The sequence below is a fragment of the Ceratosolen solmsi genome, unplaced genomic scaffold (genome assembly GCF_000503995.2).
Source record: "Ceratosolen solmsi marchali unplaced genomic scaffold, CerSol_1.0 scaffold30, whole genome shotgun sequence".
NCBI lineage: Eukaryota > Metazoa > Arthropoda > Insecta > Hymenoptera > Agaonidae > Ceratosolen > Ceratosolen solmsi.
Window position 1 is genome coordinate 3,565,839 of NW_011948421.1, and position 18,052 is coordinate 3,583,890.

The 18,052-nt window shown below is 25.1% G+C and overlaps 1 protein-coding gene across 2 annotated transcripts in view; it reads right to left on the bottom strand.

The window, feature by feature from the left end:
* Positions 1-14,116: 14,116 nt before the first annotated feature.
* CrebB (Cyclic-AMP response element binding protein B) overlaps positions 14,117-18,052 on the bottom strand; it is a 4,911-nt gene continuing 975 nt past the window's right edge. The window contains exons 2-8 of one of the 2 annotated variants that reach the window (XM_011498492.1): positions 17,506-17,617; positions 16,863-17,012; positions 16,658-16,784; positions 15,739-15,828; positions 15,267-15,410; positions 15,026-15,095; positions 14,117-14,948 (exon numbers count right to left, since the gene is read on the bottom strand). In XM_011498492.1, the coding sequence (XP_011496794.1) occupies positions 14,804-14,948; positions 15,026-15,095; positions 15,267-15,410; positions 15,739-15,828; positions 16,658-16,784; positions 16,863-17,012; positions 17,506-17,598 (819 nt within the window). In that variant the 5' untranslated portion in view covers positions 17,599-17,617 and the 3' untranslated portion in view covers positions 14,117-14,803. The remainder of the gene's footprint in view (positions 14,949-15,025; positions 15,096-15,266; positions 15,411-15,738; positions 15,829-16,657; positions 16,785-16,862; positions 17,013-17,505; positions 17,618-18,052) is intronic. The other variant, XM_011498493.1, reaches the window with a different exon arrangement.

An 18,052-nucleotide genomic window follows, 5' to 3' on the forward strand; every position in this document is an offset into this window, starting at 1 on the left:
AGCGATTTTTGCAGCTTAAAGTCAAATATCATTCCGATCGTACGTACACTTTTATAGTAATTTTATTACAATAAGAATCACAATAGAATCATAATAGACGATTAATAATTTTACAATATCACGATCGATAATACCTCGGTCGGATGAGTTTTATCATCTAATAAGATAATAAAAAAAAAATGAAAGAAAAAACAAATATTTAATATCGGCATAATCATTTGATTATCATAGTGGCACAAAATTGTGCTGGTGCTGTCTAAAAAGAACAACCATTAATATTGTAACGACGTTATAATACTGATAAAGGGCGGGCATCAATCAATCGTTTAAAAGAAAAAAAAAAAAAAAAAACTCGAATAAAATTGAAATTATTGCATAATAAAAGAGAGACTGTCTGCTTAGAAGAGTATTTCATTTGAAAGAAATACAAAATAAACAATATACGAATAAAGAATAGTAGTGAGAATTTACATAAATGAAAGTATAAAAATAGAATACAAGAATTTCGAGTTTAATGAAATAAGAAAATAAACTAAAGTTTACAATTATCGAAGGCAAAATGAATCGAGTAAAACTATACGGACTTATAGATATAATCGTGAAATATTTTAATTGTACAATCAGATATAAAATCTACGTATGCTTACATGAGTACTCAATAATTTATAAAAAAATCAAATATACTAAATTAATTACGTTAATCTGAAAAATATATATTCGCTAATTAATATAATTCAATTATGAAAGATTATTTGCAATAATTAACTACACTCTTTGTATTTACCTATTTTACACTGTAAGATAAATATAGTGAAAATAGATATAGAATATATCTAAATGCAAAAATAATGTAAAAAATATTTATCACTCTGCTAAATGAGTCTCGAAGCATATAAATACGCCTTATAGCGGCCTTCCCCCACTCCCTGTCCCAAAAATTAACCGATGGAAAGTAGGAGGATCAAGGCCAATAATCAACGATCGGGAGATAAAAGGAGGGATATTTCCACCTTTAGGCATCAGTCAGGAAAAGAAAAAATGGAACCGACACAATTTCTTCTGCTGTTTCGGCTAATTCGGAGATATACGACTGCTCGTACAATATAACAGTTACATTTCAGATATTTGCTATCTTAAAATTCGCAATTAAGTGATCTATAGACGCCAGGTGATGGCAAATTTAAATGACGTAGCTGATGTAATAAAAAGTACACGTCGGTGTTTTATAATATAAACAATTTAAAGTTTCGTTATTAAATGTTAAATTAATTATTGCCGTTACTTATTAAATTACATGATATTGAATTATAATTTTCGATATTGATCTTTATATACATTTATATATAATAGATAAATATTATCACATATAACTATACATTTTTGTTAAATAAACTTGGCACTTTCCTACTTCGTAATGCATATTTAACATCGACATTGTGTACATGTAGTTCTACTGTTATATATATCTAGTTGTAATATACCGTTTTATTATTGTTTCTGAAAAATATTTTTATAATATTGAATATTCTAAATATCTTCACAGATTATTAATTATGTGATTAAAATTATTATCTAATTTGACACATCACTCGACTAAATACTTTCTTATTCGGCTAATCAATTTAATTTTATTGATTTTACGAAAGGGAAAATAATAGTATTCATAGCGTCATTGTAGTCATACATTCGAATAATGTATAAATAATTTATTGATTTAAAAAATTGAAACGAATGAAATTAAATATATTATCCAATAATATAAATTTAAATATATAATAATTCTGGTAAATTCTATAGCTCGTAATTTCCTAATAAATTATAAATTTAAAAAGGCCTCATTTATTAATAATTATTCTCAAACCTTTTATTCGACTAATTTTAAAACTAACATTATATTACTAATATTTAAGTATTCAATAATTCAATTTCTCTGATATTTTAAAAAGCACGAAAAAACTTTGAATTAACATAATCTTAATTATATGAATATATATATATATATTCTTTTTCTTATGTTGCTATCATCTGTCATCGATATTTGTGTAAAGATTTCTTTAATTTATCTTACAATTGCATTATTTAAAATATTTAATCGTTAATCTATATTCAATTCAAATATCTTTAATCTGTTTATTCAATCATCTATTCAATTTCATCATTTAATTCAATAAATTTATAATTTAAGGCAAATAACTTCGATTACATTTCTATTATTATTATATTAAGTTTCATTGAGTTTAAACTAACAGCTGAATTAGCATGAATCTGACTAAATACAAGAATTCAATTGTGTTTAAGTTCTCGAGTTAAATACGTAATATAATTTCATATAATTTATTCATATCAAATAAATATATAGTAATAAACTTGTTTCATACGTGTTGGAAATATTATCTACTGTAGACGATGTATTGTCGATCTATTTATGTTAAATTATTATAAAATCTCCGCTAACTAATATTTAATAAGTTTGGTATTTTTATTAAAGAAAAATTACTTTTTGAAATGAATTAATGTTACTGTTAAATTATAACAATTAAAGTTATAATTCATAACATTTTGTATATATATTTTACCTTCGATATATTGAAATCTATCGAGTACCTAATGATTTTCTGATTATCTTCATATCAAAGCTCTTATTATTATTCAATTACTTGAATTGTCCACTAATAGATAAAATAATTAATTGCTGTATTATTACTGTTACTATTACTGTTAAATTTTTCTTGTTTCAATATATAGATTGATAATTTGATAAAAAATACATCTTCATTTATTTATTTGTTGTAATTCTTTAAATATTATTTAATTACAATTGATGATTTTTTATATAATCAGAATAAAAGTTATGCGTCAAAATTTTTGCTACTTTAATCAAATGAAATTATTATTCATACTTGCTTTGGAGTATCTTATATTATTCATACAATTATATATTTATTATCTTCCTCGATTTTATCGAACCTTGAATAATATTATATAACAACAATTTAAAATTGTAATTAAACTTAAAACAATAAACAAATTATATAAAAATATATAATTAAGTTTAAATTATTATGTATTTTATTATATTAAATGTATTTAATTTAAAAGACTCAAATATTTCCGAATAATTCGTTTCAACTTAATTATTAAATTGTAAGATGTAGATAAGGCATAAAGAATACACGACTCATCCATTTACATTAAATAATAATATATATACTTTTACTATTACTAAAGATAAATAAAATTAGTTGGATTAATATTAATTAATTTATTAAATATATGTCTTTCGAAATTAAAAAATATTAGTAAAATTTTACGAGAAAGAATTGATATTATTATTTCCATGTTTAAATACTCCCTCTCTCTTTCTCTCTTTAAAATATTCATAAACGACGACATTATTGTTAGATTTGAAATTTAAAGCTTTCTGGAAATGATTTTATGATGAAGAAAAATACCTTACCGAACTAATCTATAATTCTTATTTAAATAATATATACAGAGAAGTTTTCTATACTAAGTTTCTTAAATATATTGGCTACGTTTATTTATAAAGTATATAATGTACTTTTAATATACATCTGTTTATAAAATATTATATATAAGATATTAATTAACGTAATTAATTCATAGACACTTTGCTGTTATAACTACCTGTCGTTCACTTTTACCACTGCCAATAGCGCAGCTTTTTATATTTAAATTTCGAAATGCATTATATGAACTCAATCTGACTATTGTCACTTATATTTATGAAAAAAAGTACAAGCATTTTAACTACATTTTACAAAAAAGAAAACAAAATCTTGTCAAACAAAATTATTTTATTTGACATGTTTCTTCCTTTACATTTTTTGTACAATCGATAATATATATATATATATATATATATATATTTCAAGATATGTTGAAATAATTTTTTAAAATACCATTTTGACTTTTAATCGAAGAGCAGTTTATTACAAAGATTATTATTGTATAAAAATGAAGAAAAATATGTTTCGTGCGTGCGTGCGTGCGTGCGTGCGTGCGTGCGTGCGTGCGTGCGTGCGTGCGTGCGTGCGTGCGTGCGTGCGTGCGTGCGTGCGTGCGTGCGTGCGTGCGTGCGTGCGTGCGTGTGTGTGTGTGTGTGTGTGTCCATTGAAATATATTATAAATGTCTAAATATATAATTTACGGTGAATTCAATAATCAATCAAATATATAATCGCAACAATATATAATTAAGTTTAATCTATAAGAATTTATCATATTTATAAAGATTTTGCATTACTTTACTATTTCTCTATACTTATTTATATCAATATAATATCTTTGTTTGTTTAAACTTTAACGAGAATAACGATTGGGATACTATTTCACTGCTTCTACGGATATACTTCATCGAGATAATATAACATGGAAATTAATATTAGGTAAATGAATCTGATTTTTCAAGCCGCTAACAAGACTTGATTATAATAAACAATTTTTAATATTGCTTATCCATTTATACTAATTGAATCGTTATATTTAATGATGCGTTTTATGAATATTGAATGTCATATTAATATTATATAATATTAATTTTAACATTTAAACTTATTGCACTAAATAATATTATAAACCAATTTCAATAGATTATAAAACAATTATTTACCAAAATAAATGTACGGTGAAAGATGCGGCTTGTTCGATATTCTTTTTATATAGTATTTATCAGATTTATATATTATAAAGAGTTAAAAAGCTTGTATGTACCGCTCTATAAACAAAATTTTTATTAACTTTGTCACATTGCTCCTATGTATATTATTGAATAGCCTCTTTTTTTTCCACCAACAAGTGAAATGAATAATTTGGTGATGTAATATCGTCATTGGTATTATTATCTTCTGAAATGAACTTTCAAATACAAATTGGAATTATCGAAATTATGCCTTCCCCTATAGAAAGAGCAGCTGTAATGCCGATTTAGCCCAAGTCTTCGGTAGGGAGATTGAAGAGTTGGACTTTGTCGTTAAGTTCGATATCGCCACACGGACGTGGTAATGCAATATCGTAATATGCTAGTTTATGGCACTCGTGAACGATGATGTTCTCATATATATATATATATATATATATATATATATGAGAGTGTGCGTAAGTCTGGCCGTCCTCGGTGGCGAGTAAATTACTACCTGCTCGACAATTACGGTTATATTGCGTCAGCTGTAGGGTAGAATAAAATTGACTCAACATTGATTAGGTTTAAAGCCGTTTATGGTTTATTTAAGGGGCTAATGAAAGTACTAATTTTATCAAGCCTTATAATAAAAATCAAACAATCATTTTATAAGAAACGATATTTACGATAGTAATTTAACTGTAAAGAGAACTAAATTCGAATAATCAATCAAAAAACTAATCGCTGACTTTTTTTCGCTCTTTTAATAATAAAAATTAAACTAATATAATGATCTGTAAAATAAGGAATGTATTTTGTAACGCAATAAGTAATGGCAATAACATAACTTTCTTTATGGCAGCCTAACGCGAGTATTTATTGAATCGTATACTTGAAAAGTTGCTAATTGTTGAAAGAACTATAAATAGAAAATAACAGCTTATTTAAAAATTATTTAAAAAAAAAAAACAATGCAATAATTCATTGGAGTGCCATATTGCGAATAATTTTCAAGCATTATTTAAATTAAATTTTAATGGTAGAATTTTTTTTTATTTTACAATGATTAATAATTTTTTCATAATATTTTAAACTGCCAAAAATCTAATAAATCTTGCTACTAAAATACCAGTAGCTAGACAAAAAGTGATTTTAAGATGATTTAATTTTAATAAAATCTGTTATTGAAAATAATTAGACTGCAGTTGAGTTTATATTTAAAATTATATAAACAATGAACTGAATTTATTATTTATTCAACGATTAAATTAAATAGATTCATAACAATAATAATATTTTATTGTAAATATGAATTTAATTGAAAATAAGATTTTTATCACAAGGACATGATATCAAATTATTTTTCAAATCAATGGAACAAAAATTAATTTAATAATGCAGTAAATATCTTATTTGCATTTAAAATAATTTTAAAACAAGTGCATAATGAAAGATAACTATAGATCACATTATTTTAATTATTATGCATATAATATTATTAATTTATATTTAAATTTTATTGATAGTCTTTATATTATAATTGATAGTTATTCATAGTTAGTTATAATATATATATATATATATATATATATATATATATATATAAAATTATTATTTAATAAATTATAAAACTTAAAATACTTAAAAAAAATAACAATTGACGTTTTAAATTAATAATTACAAAATGACCACTTGAAGAATTTTTGTTTGTTTTTGATAATTACTGATAATACTGTTATCAATAGTTTTACAATTATAATATATAGATTAACTTAATAACAAACAATATTAACTTTTAATTAATTTTTCATTGTTATTAATGGAATAAATTAATAACAAATACACGATTTCGATCAAAGTAATAATTTTTTGAATTACCTTTTAATCTTTTTTTGTGTACTTATAAATAAATCTAATAATATCGGAATTCTTATTAATCTCTTATTAATTAAATATCATTAATCCGTAATTTTTAATCGAATATACTACAATATTATAATTAATTAAAAACACAGGTATCGCTTTCAATTTATAAAACATTTATTAGTCTCGATAAAATATTTAAATTATAATACATTATATATTTTAAAAACCTAATAAAATAATTAATTATTTAATTATAATAATTGATCTAAATAAATAAATACCAAGTAGTTGCTTTATATTACACGTTATTTAGAAATTATATCAATAAAATATCAACGGCTTATACTACAAAGAAGGTCGAAACGTAGATGAAATTTATATTACATATTATATTAACTATATATAATAATTCCCGATAATACTAAAGTTTATATAAGTTTTACTTAATGAGTTTTACAGCAAAAAAAATTTTTGTACAAATCAGTATGTACAAATAACCTGAATCACAATAAAATAATATATAATTTGCTAAAGGCTTAATAAAGTATACAAGAGTTGTAAAATAAACATCCAAGTGTTACACTTGAAAACTAATATTAATAAGTTCTGTAAAATTAGCTTTTAATAAAAAAAAAAAAAAAAAAAAAAAAAAAAAATTGCATTAATTGGTATAAACAAAAATTGTTATCAAAAATGCTTACAAATCTGTATATATTTTTTTAAATTTTTTAACAGATTCTATATACGAAGTAATGTAAATTGTTACCACTTTTGAAAAATAATTCATGATTCAAAGGTTCTTAAAATAAGCCTTGAAATAATGTTTAAGGTTTTATTTGACAAAAATTGCCTTGTCGATTGATGTTGTCTTGCTGTTTTTTCTTTTTGTGACATTTCATTTTGTGAGAACAAGTTAGAAGTTTTTTCAAAAAGTAAGGAATTACAATCGTGTGCCATTTTTCGCAATGATAATGCAATTATATATTAAAAATTTTTATTAACCATATCGTCTACACGGAAAACAAATATATTTCACTGTTGTTTTACGAGTAAAATAATAAAAGTACGAAAAAGCGTGAGAATTAAAAGAAAATGACAGTTTTATTTTAATATATATATATATATTAAATATTTTAAATATATAAATATATAAATATATAAATAATATATATGCCTGATGTTAAATGAAAGGATAATTTTATTAATAATTATTATATATACTCTAAAAAAAAAAAAAATTGTTATAATTATTATTTAAACAGATTTGATCTTGCTTTCCCTTTCTCTTTCTAACGTATTCATGATATTTTTACTCTTTTACGCTCGCTTATAAAATATAGTCTCTTTTTTGTAATAATTCATGCGTCACTTTCATTACAATCCTAAAATATTTTCATGTAACATTAACTAATAACTGATTATTTGAAAAACTGTATCTTGTAGTATTTATTTATATTAACACAAAATAATGCTATATCACGATACGTTTATGCAATTTATTAATTTTTAAGTTGGAAATATTATTTCATACTATTCTTATACTTTACATTTTCTTTCATTTGTTTTACCTAGATTAAGAAATAATAATAAAGATTAATATGCCATTACACCAATTTGTATTATTATTAATTTAGTAAATACTCAAGTATGCATTACTAACTAATATTGGTTTTCAATGTATAAGTAAATATTATGTAACTAACTATAAATGAGAAGCACAAAAATAACTTTGAATATTTCGTCTAATAATATCTGTTGTTACAATAGGTAATGACAATAACATAAATATTCATTATGTTGCATGAACCAAATCCAATATTTTAACAAAAAATAATAGTTATAAAAGAATTACTAATAGTATATTCTTTTTTAATAATGCTTTTTTTTTTTTTTTTTTTTTTTTTTTTTTTTTTTTTTTTTTTTTTTTTTTTTTATAAATACATCCTCTGAAATTGATAATTAATTTACGATAATCTAGTAATAAAGTAATATATTTTTTACATTTGAAATATAATATCTAAAGTGAAAAATCTTATTTTTATACACTTATACTGTAATAAAATTAATTTATAATAGTTTCATTGAAAACAATGTAATAATATAAGTAAGAGAACACGGATTAGTTGTAAACTAAAAAAAAAAAAAAAATTTATCAATACCATAATAATTAAAAGCATAATTTGAATCAAGTAATTGTTTAATAATTTTATTGCGGCCATTGTGATTTTGAATAGATTTACAGATTTAACTGAATTTTTAAAGAAAAAATTTTTGATTATCTTCCATCTGTCAAATACTTATATTTTTATGTTATACGAATTTATTAAAAAAACGTTATATTACAGAAGTATACAAATAAATTCCAGCTTTTAGTTTTATATTATAGTCACGGGATGAGTTTCTAAAATATGGATAAAAATAATAATAAACAATAATTATATCTATCAATAGCATCATTAATATTATTCCCTTGAACTTCAACAATAATAATATTAAAGGTTTTGGGTAGTGGCTTTAGAAATTTCATAATCAATTCTTTAAAAAAGGCTGAACCAATAGTTGCACAACAAAGAGCTCTTATTAAATTATTAAATAAATAGCCTTGATTCGTTCAACATATTGATTTCTTTCATTACTACAATATACAAATATAAATTGGGAAATAATAAAATAATTGCCTACAGCCTCTGTATTACCATAAGATAATAACCCTAAATGTGATCGTAAATCTTTCGCACGAAATGCCTACATAGTATAATAATAAAATCTTTCGACTAAAGCTGGTCGTGATGGACATTTGTGATGGACTTCCTCCCCAGTCATCCTACACAATAACCAACTTCCTTATTTTCCTTTGAACGCAATAAAACTCTTCTTCTTCTTGCGCTGTTTGAGATTCCTCGTTATTTGTATGTAGGACTCGATCTCAATATATTTCTAACCCTTCAATCCGTACTCGATCATTCTTTTAATATCAGAAAATCATTCACATACTCGAGATAGATTATTTATTAATTTAATTTAATCTTAGTGAAAACTGTTCGACTTTTAAATGAAAATTCTTCTTGGGTCATGTACCAGGAAGGCAATTCGAAATTCATATTAACCAAAAACTTGTATTAATTAGAGTTTATCTTTTTTATTTCTTACCTCGCCAATACACGAGAAAAAAAAGAGAGAGAGAGAGAGAGAGAGAGAGTCAGCTATATACGTGTGTCATAGCTTATATGTATTATTAAGAATATTTCATTATCCTTTGGTCTGAAAAAATTTCTTCAAATCAAATATCAAATGTAAGAAGATGAAAATTGCCAATTTATAAATTTTCCGCTATCTTATAAACTCCAAATGTTCTATAAATAAAATTGTAAACAAAAATTGAAACACTGTCTATTGCGATTAATATTTAAATTAATATATATATATATATATATATAAATTCATAAATAATTATATATTGATTATTTATTTGGTATATAAATATAGTTTATAATAAATAGAAAAACTTGATAAAACTTGATGGTAGTGGTTTAAGTAAGTAACTTATATAACGAAAGTGATTGTTAGAAAATTAAACTTACCTCACAATTAATTACATTTGTTACATTTAAGATATCTTCACTTAATAAATCTAATTTTAAATAATATAAAATCTTTATTATTATTTGAAATACAATAAATGTAAGACATGATATTGATTTTTTAAGTCCTAAATTCAAAAGAATTAAGAACTTATAAAACTTGTAAATAAATGATTATTTATAGTTTTAAACGAAATAGTTAATTAAAATGAGCAATCAATTAATTGATAAATTAGTTCATGTTAATGTTTCCACTTAATCCTTAAATAAAAACAAAAACAACCTAATCTTACAATGTTTCCATAAGCAACTTTATGTCTTATTAAATTCCTTAAATTATGATTTAGTAACAAAATTTTTATCATTTTATTTTCACACTATCACGAGAATAATTAAAGTAGCGGTGTTAATAAAAATCTTTTAATTTCAACATTTAAACATATGTCTAAATGAATAATTTTTGTTATAGAAAAATGTCAATCGTACGACAATGAGATCACTTCCCTCAAAAGTAAGGCTAAATTTTTTTTTTTTTTTTTTTTTTTTTTTTTTTTTTTTTAATTAGTTATTTGCAGCACTTTGTTTCGATTTTAGCTATAAAGAAAATAAATATTTTGCATAAAATTGTATAACACTCTTAATTGATTATTGAATACAAAATGTTAGATATCAAAATTAATAAATGCACATGGTTTATAAAATACATTTTATGTAACAAGAATATTAAATTATAAAATTAAAGCATTGTATATAAGATATAAATTTGATTCGCAATGAATAACAAATTTCATTGATAATAAGTTCGTTAGGATGAATGATAAATAAGTATTGAATTTATAATAACAAAATTGTTATTGTTAGGGTTCCTCGTATTGCTGCCATTAAAGTATGATATAAAAAAAAATCACAATCGGATATAAAATATTTAATTTATAGAATATGGGAGCAGAATATTCTACTTGTAAATCTTGTTTATATTAAATAATGAAACATATATCATATTAATGAACTAAATGAAAATAATACATACCCTTGATGATAAATTTAATTTTAAATTTGATGTCTGAATACATATATATAAATATGCAGATAAATGGGTATCAAACAGAATAAATCATTAAATCTCTAATACAAAAGTTTATTACAATAGATATAAAAGTTAACTAGTCTTTTAATTGAAATACCAAATAGAGTAAATAGATCAAATTCACATTCATAAAATCAAGTATAAATTAAATATAAAGTATATTTAATAATTGAAGTCCTACAATATTTAAGCAAAGGCATTAATTGATGGTAATGATAATTTTCCTTACCTTCGATAATATATTGCTATAATTAAGTTTTATCAAGTTTAAGACTTTTCTTATGTATGTAGTTTTCTACTTATGGCAATTATAAGCATTTATAAGGATTTAGTGAACGAGTTGAAAAATAAAAATTGAATGTTGGTACGACAAATTTAATTCCCTCAATACTGTTGGTTAAATTTTTTTTCTTATTTCACTCAAATAAGTAAGCACGGTTGTTTCATAAAATTTATCATTACACTTTGAACGAAATAATTTAGTATTTATTTATAAAATTATGGACTATAATACTCTGAAGTATTTTAAAATAAATTTAATGAATTACAATTATATAACCAACACGTTACTTACTCCATTCTTTAATCAATTTTATTAACATTAAAGTCCGATTTCAATTTAATTAATAAGGCAAAAATTTACTTCAATATATTAATATATAACATTTATCAATTTCCAGAACCCTTAACTTTAAAACTACAAAATATTGTTCAAAAACAGTATCATTCTATAATAACGTAATTATGAACAACTACTGATTTAATTTATTAAAAAGTTTTTAATTAAATGTAATGCCCATTGTTAAATGTAAGCTAAAAAACGTTTAGGTAATTCACAATGTCAAAAATAATTAGAGAATACTTATTATTGAAAATATAATTTTAAATGAAACTAATCGAAATCTCGGAAATAATAATTAATAATGTATAATATTACGTAACAAATAATTATAATACTTACCTGCACCATTTTACTACTTTATTAATTGAATAATATTAAAGTAATGACACTAAAAATTTATTGGTTTATAAAAATTTCAAATTAACTTACGCTACGTTAAGTACATTAACAAATCATTATAAAAATTGAATACTTTTATGGTAATTAATGCAAAAATTATTCAACTAAAGTTTATAATTATTTTATAAATTTTCTTGTTATATAGATATTAAAGTTTCTTAATAAATATAAATAACTACTTTATGTTAAAAATTAAAATTAAATTATAAATATTAATGTTGCATATAAATTTAATGATGCGATGCAATGTATAAGCTAAGACAAAATAATTTTGCAACAAAAGGATTGACACTTAAAATGTAAAACTTGGAAACTTGGAAAACCTTTAATTAGATAACACATATGTATACAAAATTAAAATAAAATTAACATATATCAATCACGAGTGTTAAAAAAATTATTCCCTGTAATATTTTAGTTTTAATACTATTTGTCACACTATCAAGAAATGAAATTTTCAAACAATGTGGATGTATTCGTATAAATTAAAAATTAAAAAATTATTCAGTTCTATATCGAAGAATTAAATCAAAATAGTCTTTTTAATTTTAAAATTCAATTTGGTCATACTCGTTATATCATTGACATAATTATTATTCAACAAACAATATATTCAGAAAAATTATTTCTATAAAATTACAATTGAAATATTTTAAAAATATTCTCAGCCTACTGAAATATAATTTGTCCGAGAAAACAAAAGAATTAACATTGTAATATTAATGTACATCGTTATAAATCTCAATAAAAATTTAAATCATAGTAAATTGAAAAATATAGTACTTTAAATTAAACAATTGAAAATTTAACAAAAATCATTAATAATTCCTTGAGTATCTCATAGTCTATTACAATTTCTTTGCATATCAATTAAATTTTTATTGTAAAATTTATTACATGTTTTGGTATTTACTTTAATGGTATACAAAATTAGTTTCATAATGAAATATCTCTTTCAACTTAACTGAAAATACTATTTCATTAATGACTTGGTCTTTGTTACGCCAATTAGGAAATGGATAAGACGTTTTATCAATAGATTTACAAGCTATATTTTTGAAGAAGGCCAATGATATGTAAAAATACATATATTATATTTATATACAATACTCTAGGATATAAGCGCAGTAACCAAGATATACACATACTATACATATAATTACAAGTGAGATTTAATCAAACAGTTAAATTTTTTTTATAACAAAATAGGACAAAATTATATCAGTTAGTCAAAAAGTTACATAGAACACTATGATTTATGTAGCAACATAAAATTTATAAAAGTTACTTGTTCTTCGTTATGATTTTGATAATTTTCTTATATTTTGATACACAAAAAAAAAAAAAAAAAAAAAAAAAAAAAATAAAAAATTTTTCACTAGTAAATATTTCACTTGTTACTACATCAAGGATAATGTTTGTTTTACAATAAAAATAGTTATTAAATACGGAGACATCATTTTTTGTTTTAAAATAATTATTGGTAACACTTAAACAGAAATGCATCCAATGTACAACAGAGGAATTGCAATTTAAATGAAAATAAAAATTACATAAAAACATTAAAAATTTAACCTACACCAAAAGTTTGTTCATAAGAACAAATTGTTTGTTATATTTTAGTTTTACAAGAACATACGAATATCTCGATGTTTATTTAATTAAAGTTTCTATATGTCAATGTATTCTACCATAAAACGTTCAGCATTAAATTATTTAAAAATATTTTTTCCATACATAATTATTTAGTTAATACATACTAATTTTTATACATATAAATGTATGTATGTATATATACATACACGCGCGCTCGCGCACAGACACACATTCACACATACACACACACACACACACACACACATATATATATATATATATATATATGCACGCGCGCGCGCGCACACACACGTACTCTAAATATGTATTTATATTCTCTATCTGCAAAGGCACTCCAAATTTATATTACATCTGTATTTTACAAATGTGTAACACTCAGTTAATAACGTTTGATGAATTTGTCATTAATTAATGCAACACATTATATGTTTAGAGTGACAAAATCTTAATGATGCACTCAGTAATTATTTACCGCTAAATAAAATATAACTGTTTCGATGATATCATTCTTCCAATACTAACTTTGAAGTAGTACATATTTTGGTTTCATTCACACAAATTTAACATCTTAAGTCGTATGCATATGGCAGAGCAATAGAATATCTCAATTCACAATTCAAGACACTTTACGTCACACATTAAGAAGATACATCTTACACTTTAATTGTCAACAGTTCATTTCGTGAACGATTTTCGTTTGTACATAAAAGGAAACCAAAAAAAAAGTGTTTTTCAATTGCAAATAACTACTTTCTCTGCATTATGTGTAAGCTTTGGCTTCTCGCTTTAGTAACAGCAAGTTTCACAAGCCTTTGTAATCGTACATAAATACAATATGTTACAAGAAACACCTGTCTGAATGAGTACATGTACATTAACTTTTTTTGCGTAAGAACGTCAATAATAATGTACATGATCGATGAATGTGCAGATTCATTATTTAATAATGAGTTAATGTTGATAGAGTACCTAAACGTCAAATACCAACCTCAGTCAGTTTTCTGTTGGTATAATTCCTTCAAAGATTTCAGTTCATCGATCAAAGTTTGATTTCTATTTTCCAACACTGCCACACGATTTTCTAAACACTTTATATATTCTTTCTTTTTTCTTCTACATTCGCGCGCTGCTTCCCTAGAAATTCATTAAAACTGTTACGTTAAGCATCCTTTGTACAAATAAAGAACATGTATACATTTAAATTGACTTACCTATTCTTCAGAAGCCTCATTTCCCGTTTTCTAGCTGCGTCTTCAACCACTACACCATGACCTGTGCTTGCTAAAATATAATTTAAACTCTACATAATATAAAGTATTTACATATTATTGGTGTCATAGCATTTATTTATAAACAAATATTTATTTAGCCTTTGCTGTTACGATAGTAATTTAAAGCGGAGAAAAATGTTAACGTCTATTTAAACAACTTATGTACAAATCATATACAGACCTGGTACAAAAAATTGCGCATCTTGACCTTGGGCATACTGTACAATTGTACCACCAGCTGTTGCCGAATTACTCATACTTAATGTGTGTAATCCTGGAACACCTTCTCCTTGAGTTGCTATTTGGATAGCTCCTGCAGGTATAACTAAAAGAAAACGTAATAATAAATTTGACAAAATCTTGTTTCTTGAAAAAATGATTTTATTTTATTTTGATTTTTTCTAAATTTTTTCATTTATGCAATAATTGTCATTTTAATAAGATATAACGATTAATTTAGTGTTAAGCCCACAAGCAATTATGCCACACCAAGCTTATGTTTGGATAAATCAAAGTATTATAATATATTGGGCATAGGATATTATCATTGACTTGAACTTTGCTGAAGATATTTTAAGGATGTCGAGGGAAAATTGTAGAATAATGGACCACTAGAGATGCTAAAGAATGCCATAGCAATTAAAGTAACCAACCTGTTTGGTATTGAAGCGAATGGGAAGATACTTCGCTATCCACATTAGAGTCACATTCAGAAGAGGATTCAAGGGGAGGCAAACGACCCTCTGCAACACCGAACCAATTTAACCCCTTTTACTACTAACTTTATGTCGTTTGATTTAGTTTCTTTCAATGATTATAAATGAAATATTAACTAGAAAATGCGAGTTCATTTTTATTGAAACAAAAAAAACAAAAAACAAAAAAAAAAAAACAAAGAAACAGACGAACAAACAAAGGTCGTCGTTTTACATTTTAATGTCTTAAGCTAAAAAATTTCAAGAACAGGTGCTTTGTTGTGCATCCAGAAAGTACGATAGTTTTCAATTTAGATTGAAATTAATTATTTCAATGACATATTTTTATTAAATCTTTCTAGCTGCAGTTCTGTTGCATACTAGAAAATTTTTTTGTGCAGTCAGGTCATACACAAGGGAATAATATTAATGAAAAATTGAAATTTCTAGTAAGATTAAATTATAGTACTTATAAGAAAAAGTAATTCAAATAATGTCCTTGTCATTTAAAAATAGAATTAAATAAGTAATCGAGGAATGGGTGTACGAAAAGGGTTTGTTCTAAAGCTCATAAAAAATAAATATATGCTTGACGTATCGAATAAATTCAGTAAGCTTGGTATAGCATTTTGTCCTTAGCAATAAATCCATTACCATCCGCTAATTATAGGTTGCTAATAATATACTGGTACAATTGGAATTTCCTTTACTATATTTTCTATTCTTTATTTTTGATTTTTAATTTTTAATCGTATGAACTGACATGCACCACTTGCATCATTATCCGAGTAAATATTAAATGGACAAATTGCTCAAGACTCGTATTTTTCTTATTAGTTAACGCTTAAATGATGTATCAAAATGAACTCGCACTCACCTGCAATTTCTCCACCACCTAAATCATTTAAGATTTTTCTATACGAAGGTCTCCTTGATAAAATATCTCTTCGTTTCTTTGGAGATTCATCATCCGAATAGCTGTCATCGCTGGCCGTCTCAACAACCTAAAAGGTATTAAAATCTAATTATAGTAGGTATTTAGAAACAAAGCAATAAAACAAATTGTCTCAATTCTTACGTACTTGTAGCGTCTGTAGGCTTCCTTGAGCCGTTTGAATGACCGAATTTGGTTTGCTAACAAGAATGACATTTCCTTTCGAAATAGCCACAGGATGAATATTTGTTGCCGTTTGAATGACCGACTGTTGATTGGGTTGTATAACCGATTGCACCTAGTAATCAATGATTACTTAATTACATTAATTACATCAATTTTGAAATATAAAATCCATTTAACATAACCTACCACTGCGACATTACAACCAACAAAACTTTTATACAAAATAACTCTATACAGTAATGACAATTATACGTACAAAAAATATCTGATCGATCTTCGTTAAAAAAAATAATACCAAAACCAGCATTATGCAAAAATGTGGAGGATCTAAATGTGTCGAACGCAGATTCTGCGAGACATTCTAGAATCTAAAAATTCAGACAGCAATTGACGGGAGCAGAGTTAAAGTTAAGGCAAGTCGGAACGAGAAACCAACTGAAATGGCTGTGCAAGGTGTAAAATGATAAGAACAAACGTGTCACCGATACACAGGAGGTCATCCTGTATACCTGCGTAGCAGCGGAGGAGGGCAACGTTAGTTGCACAATGCTGGTGGAGGCTAGCAGATGAGTTTGCTGCTGGTGATTTCTATCGAGAGACTGTACCGATGTTACGATGGTCGGCGCTGTTTCACCGCTTTGAGATCCCTGCGACAGTGGGTCCACAGCAGATCCGTTTTCCTCGACCATGCTTTCCATAGCCCGAGGACCGCGAGCCCTGCAACGTACATCGAGATATAGTAGTATAAGTAATGCACCGGCACCAATTGGCGACGAATAACTCGACGCGGTCTGGAGAAACGACGAGTCGAAGGAGGGAACTTGATTTACATAAGCTAGACGAGAGGCGGCGAGGGAGGCCACTACTAGCCACTGGCGGGCCCCTATAAATAGCGGACTAGTGCTTATACAGCATTCGATAAACAAGAGATCCCTGTACTGACTGCTGTTGCTGCTACATCGTCGTCGACGGCAGCCATCTTCCGCACAGGCTCCTCCGGAGGCACAAGCCTCTAGAATGCGCTGACTAACGACAGAGTAGTCGCGCCTGCTGTTACCGTGCACCAGTCAACCCTTCGAATCTCTTCGAGCTACCGCACACACTCTATTGCCATTCCTCACCCGTCACTCGCACTCGCTCTCCTCTCAACTC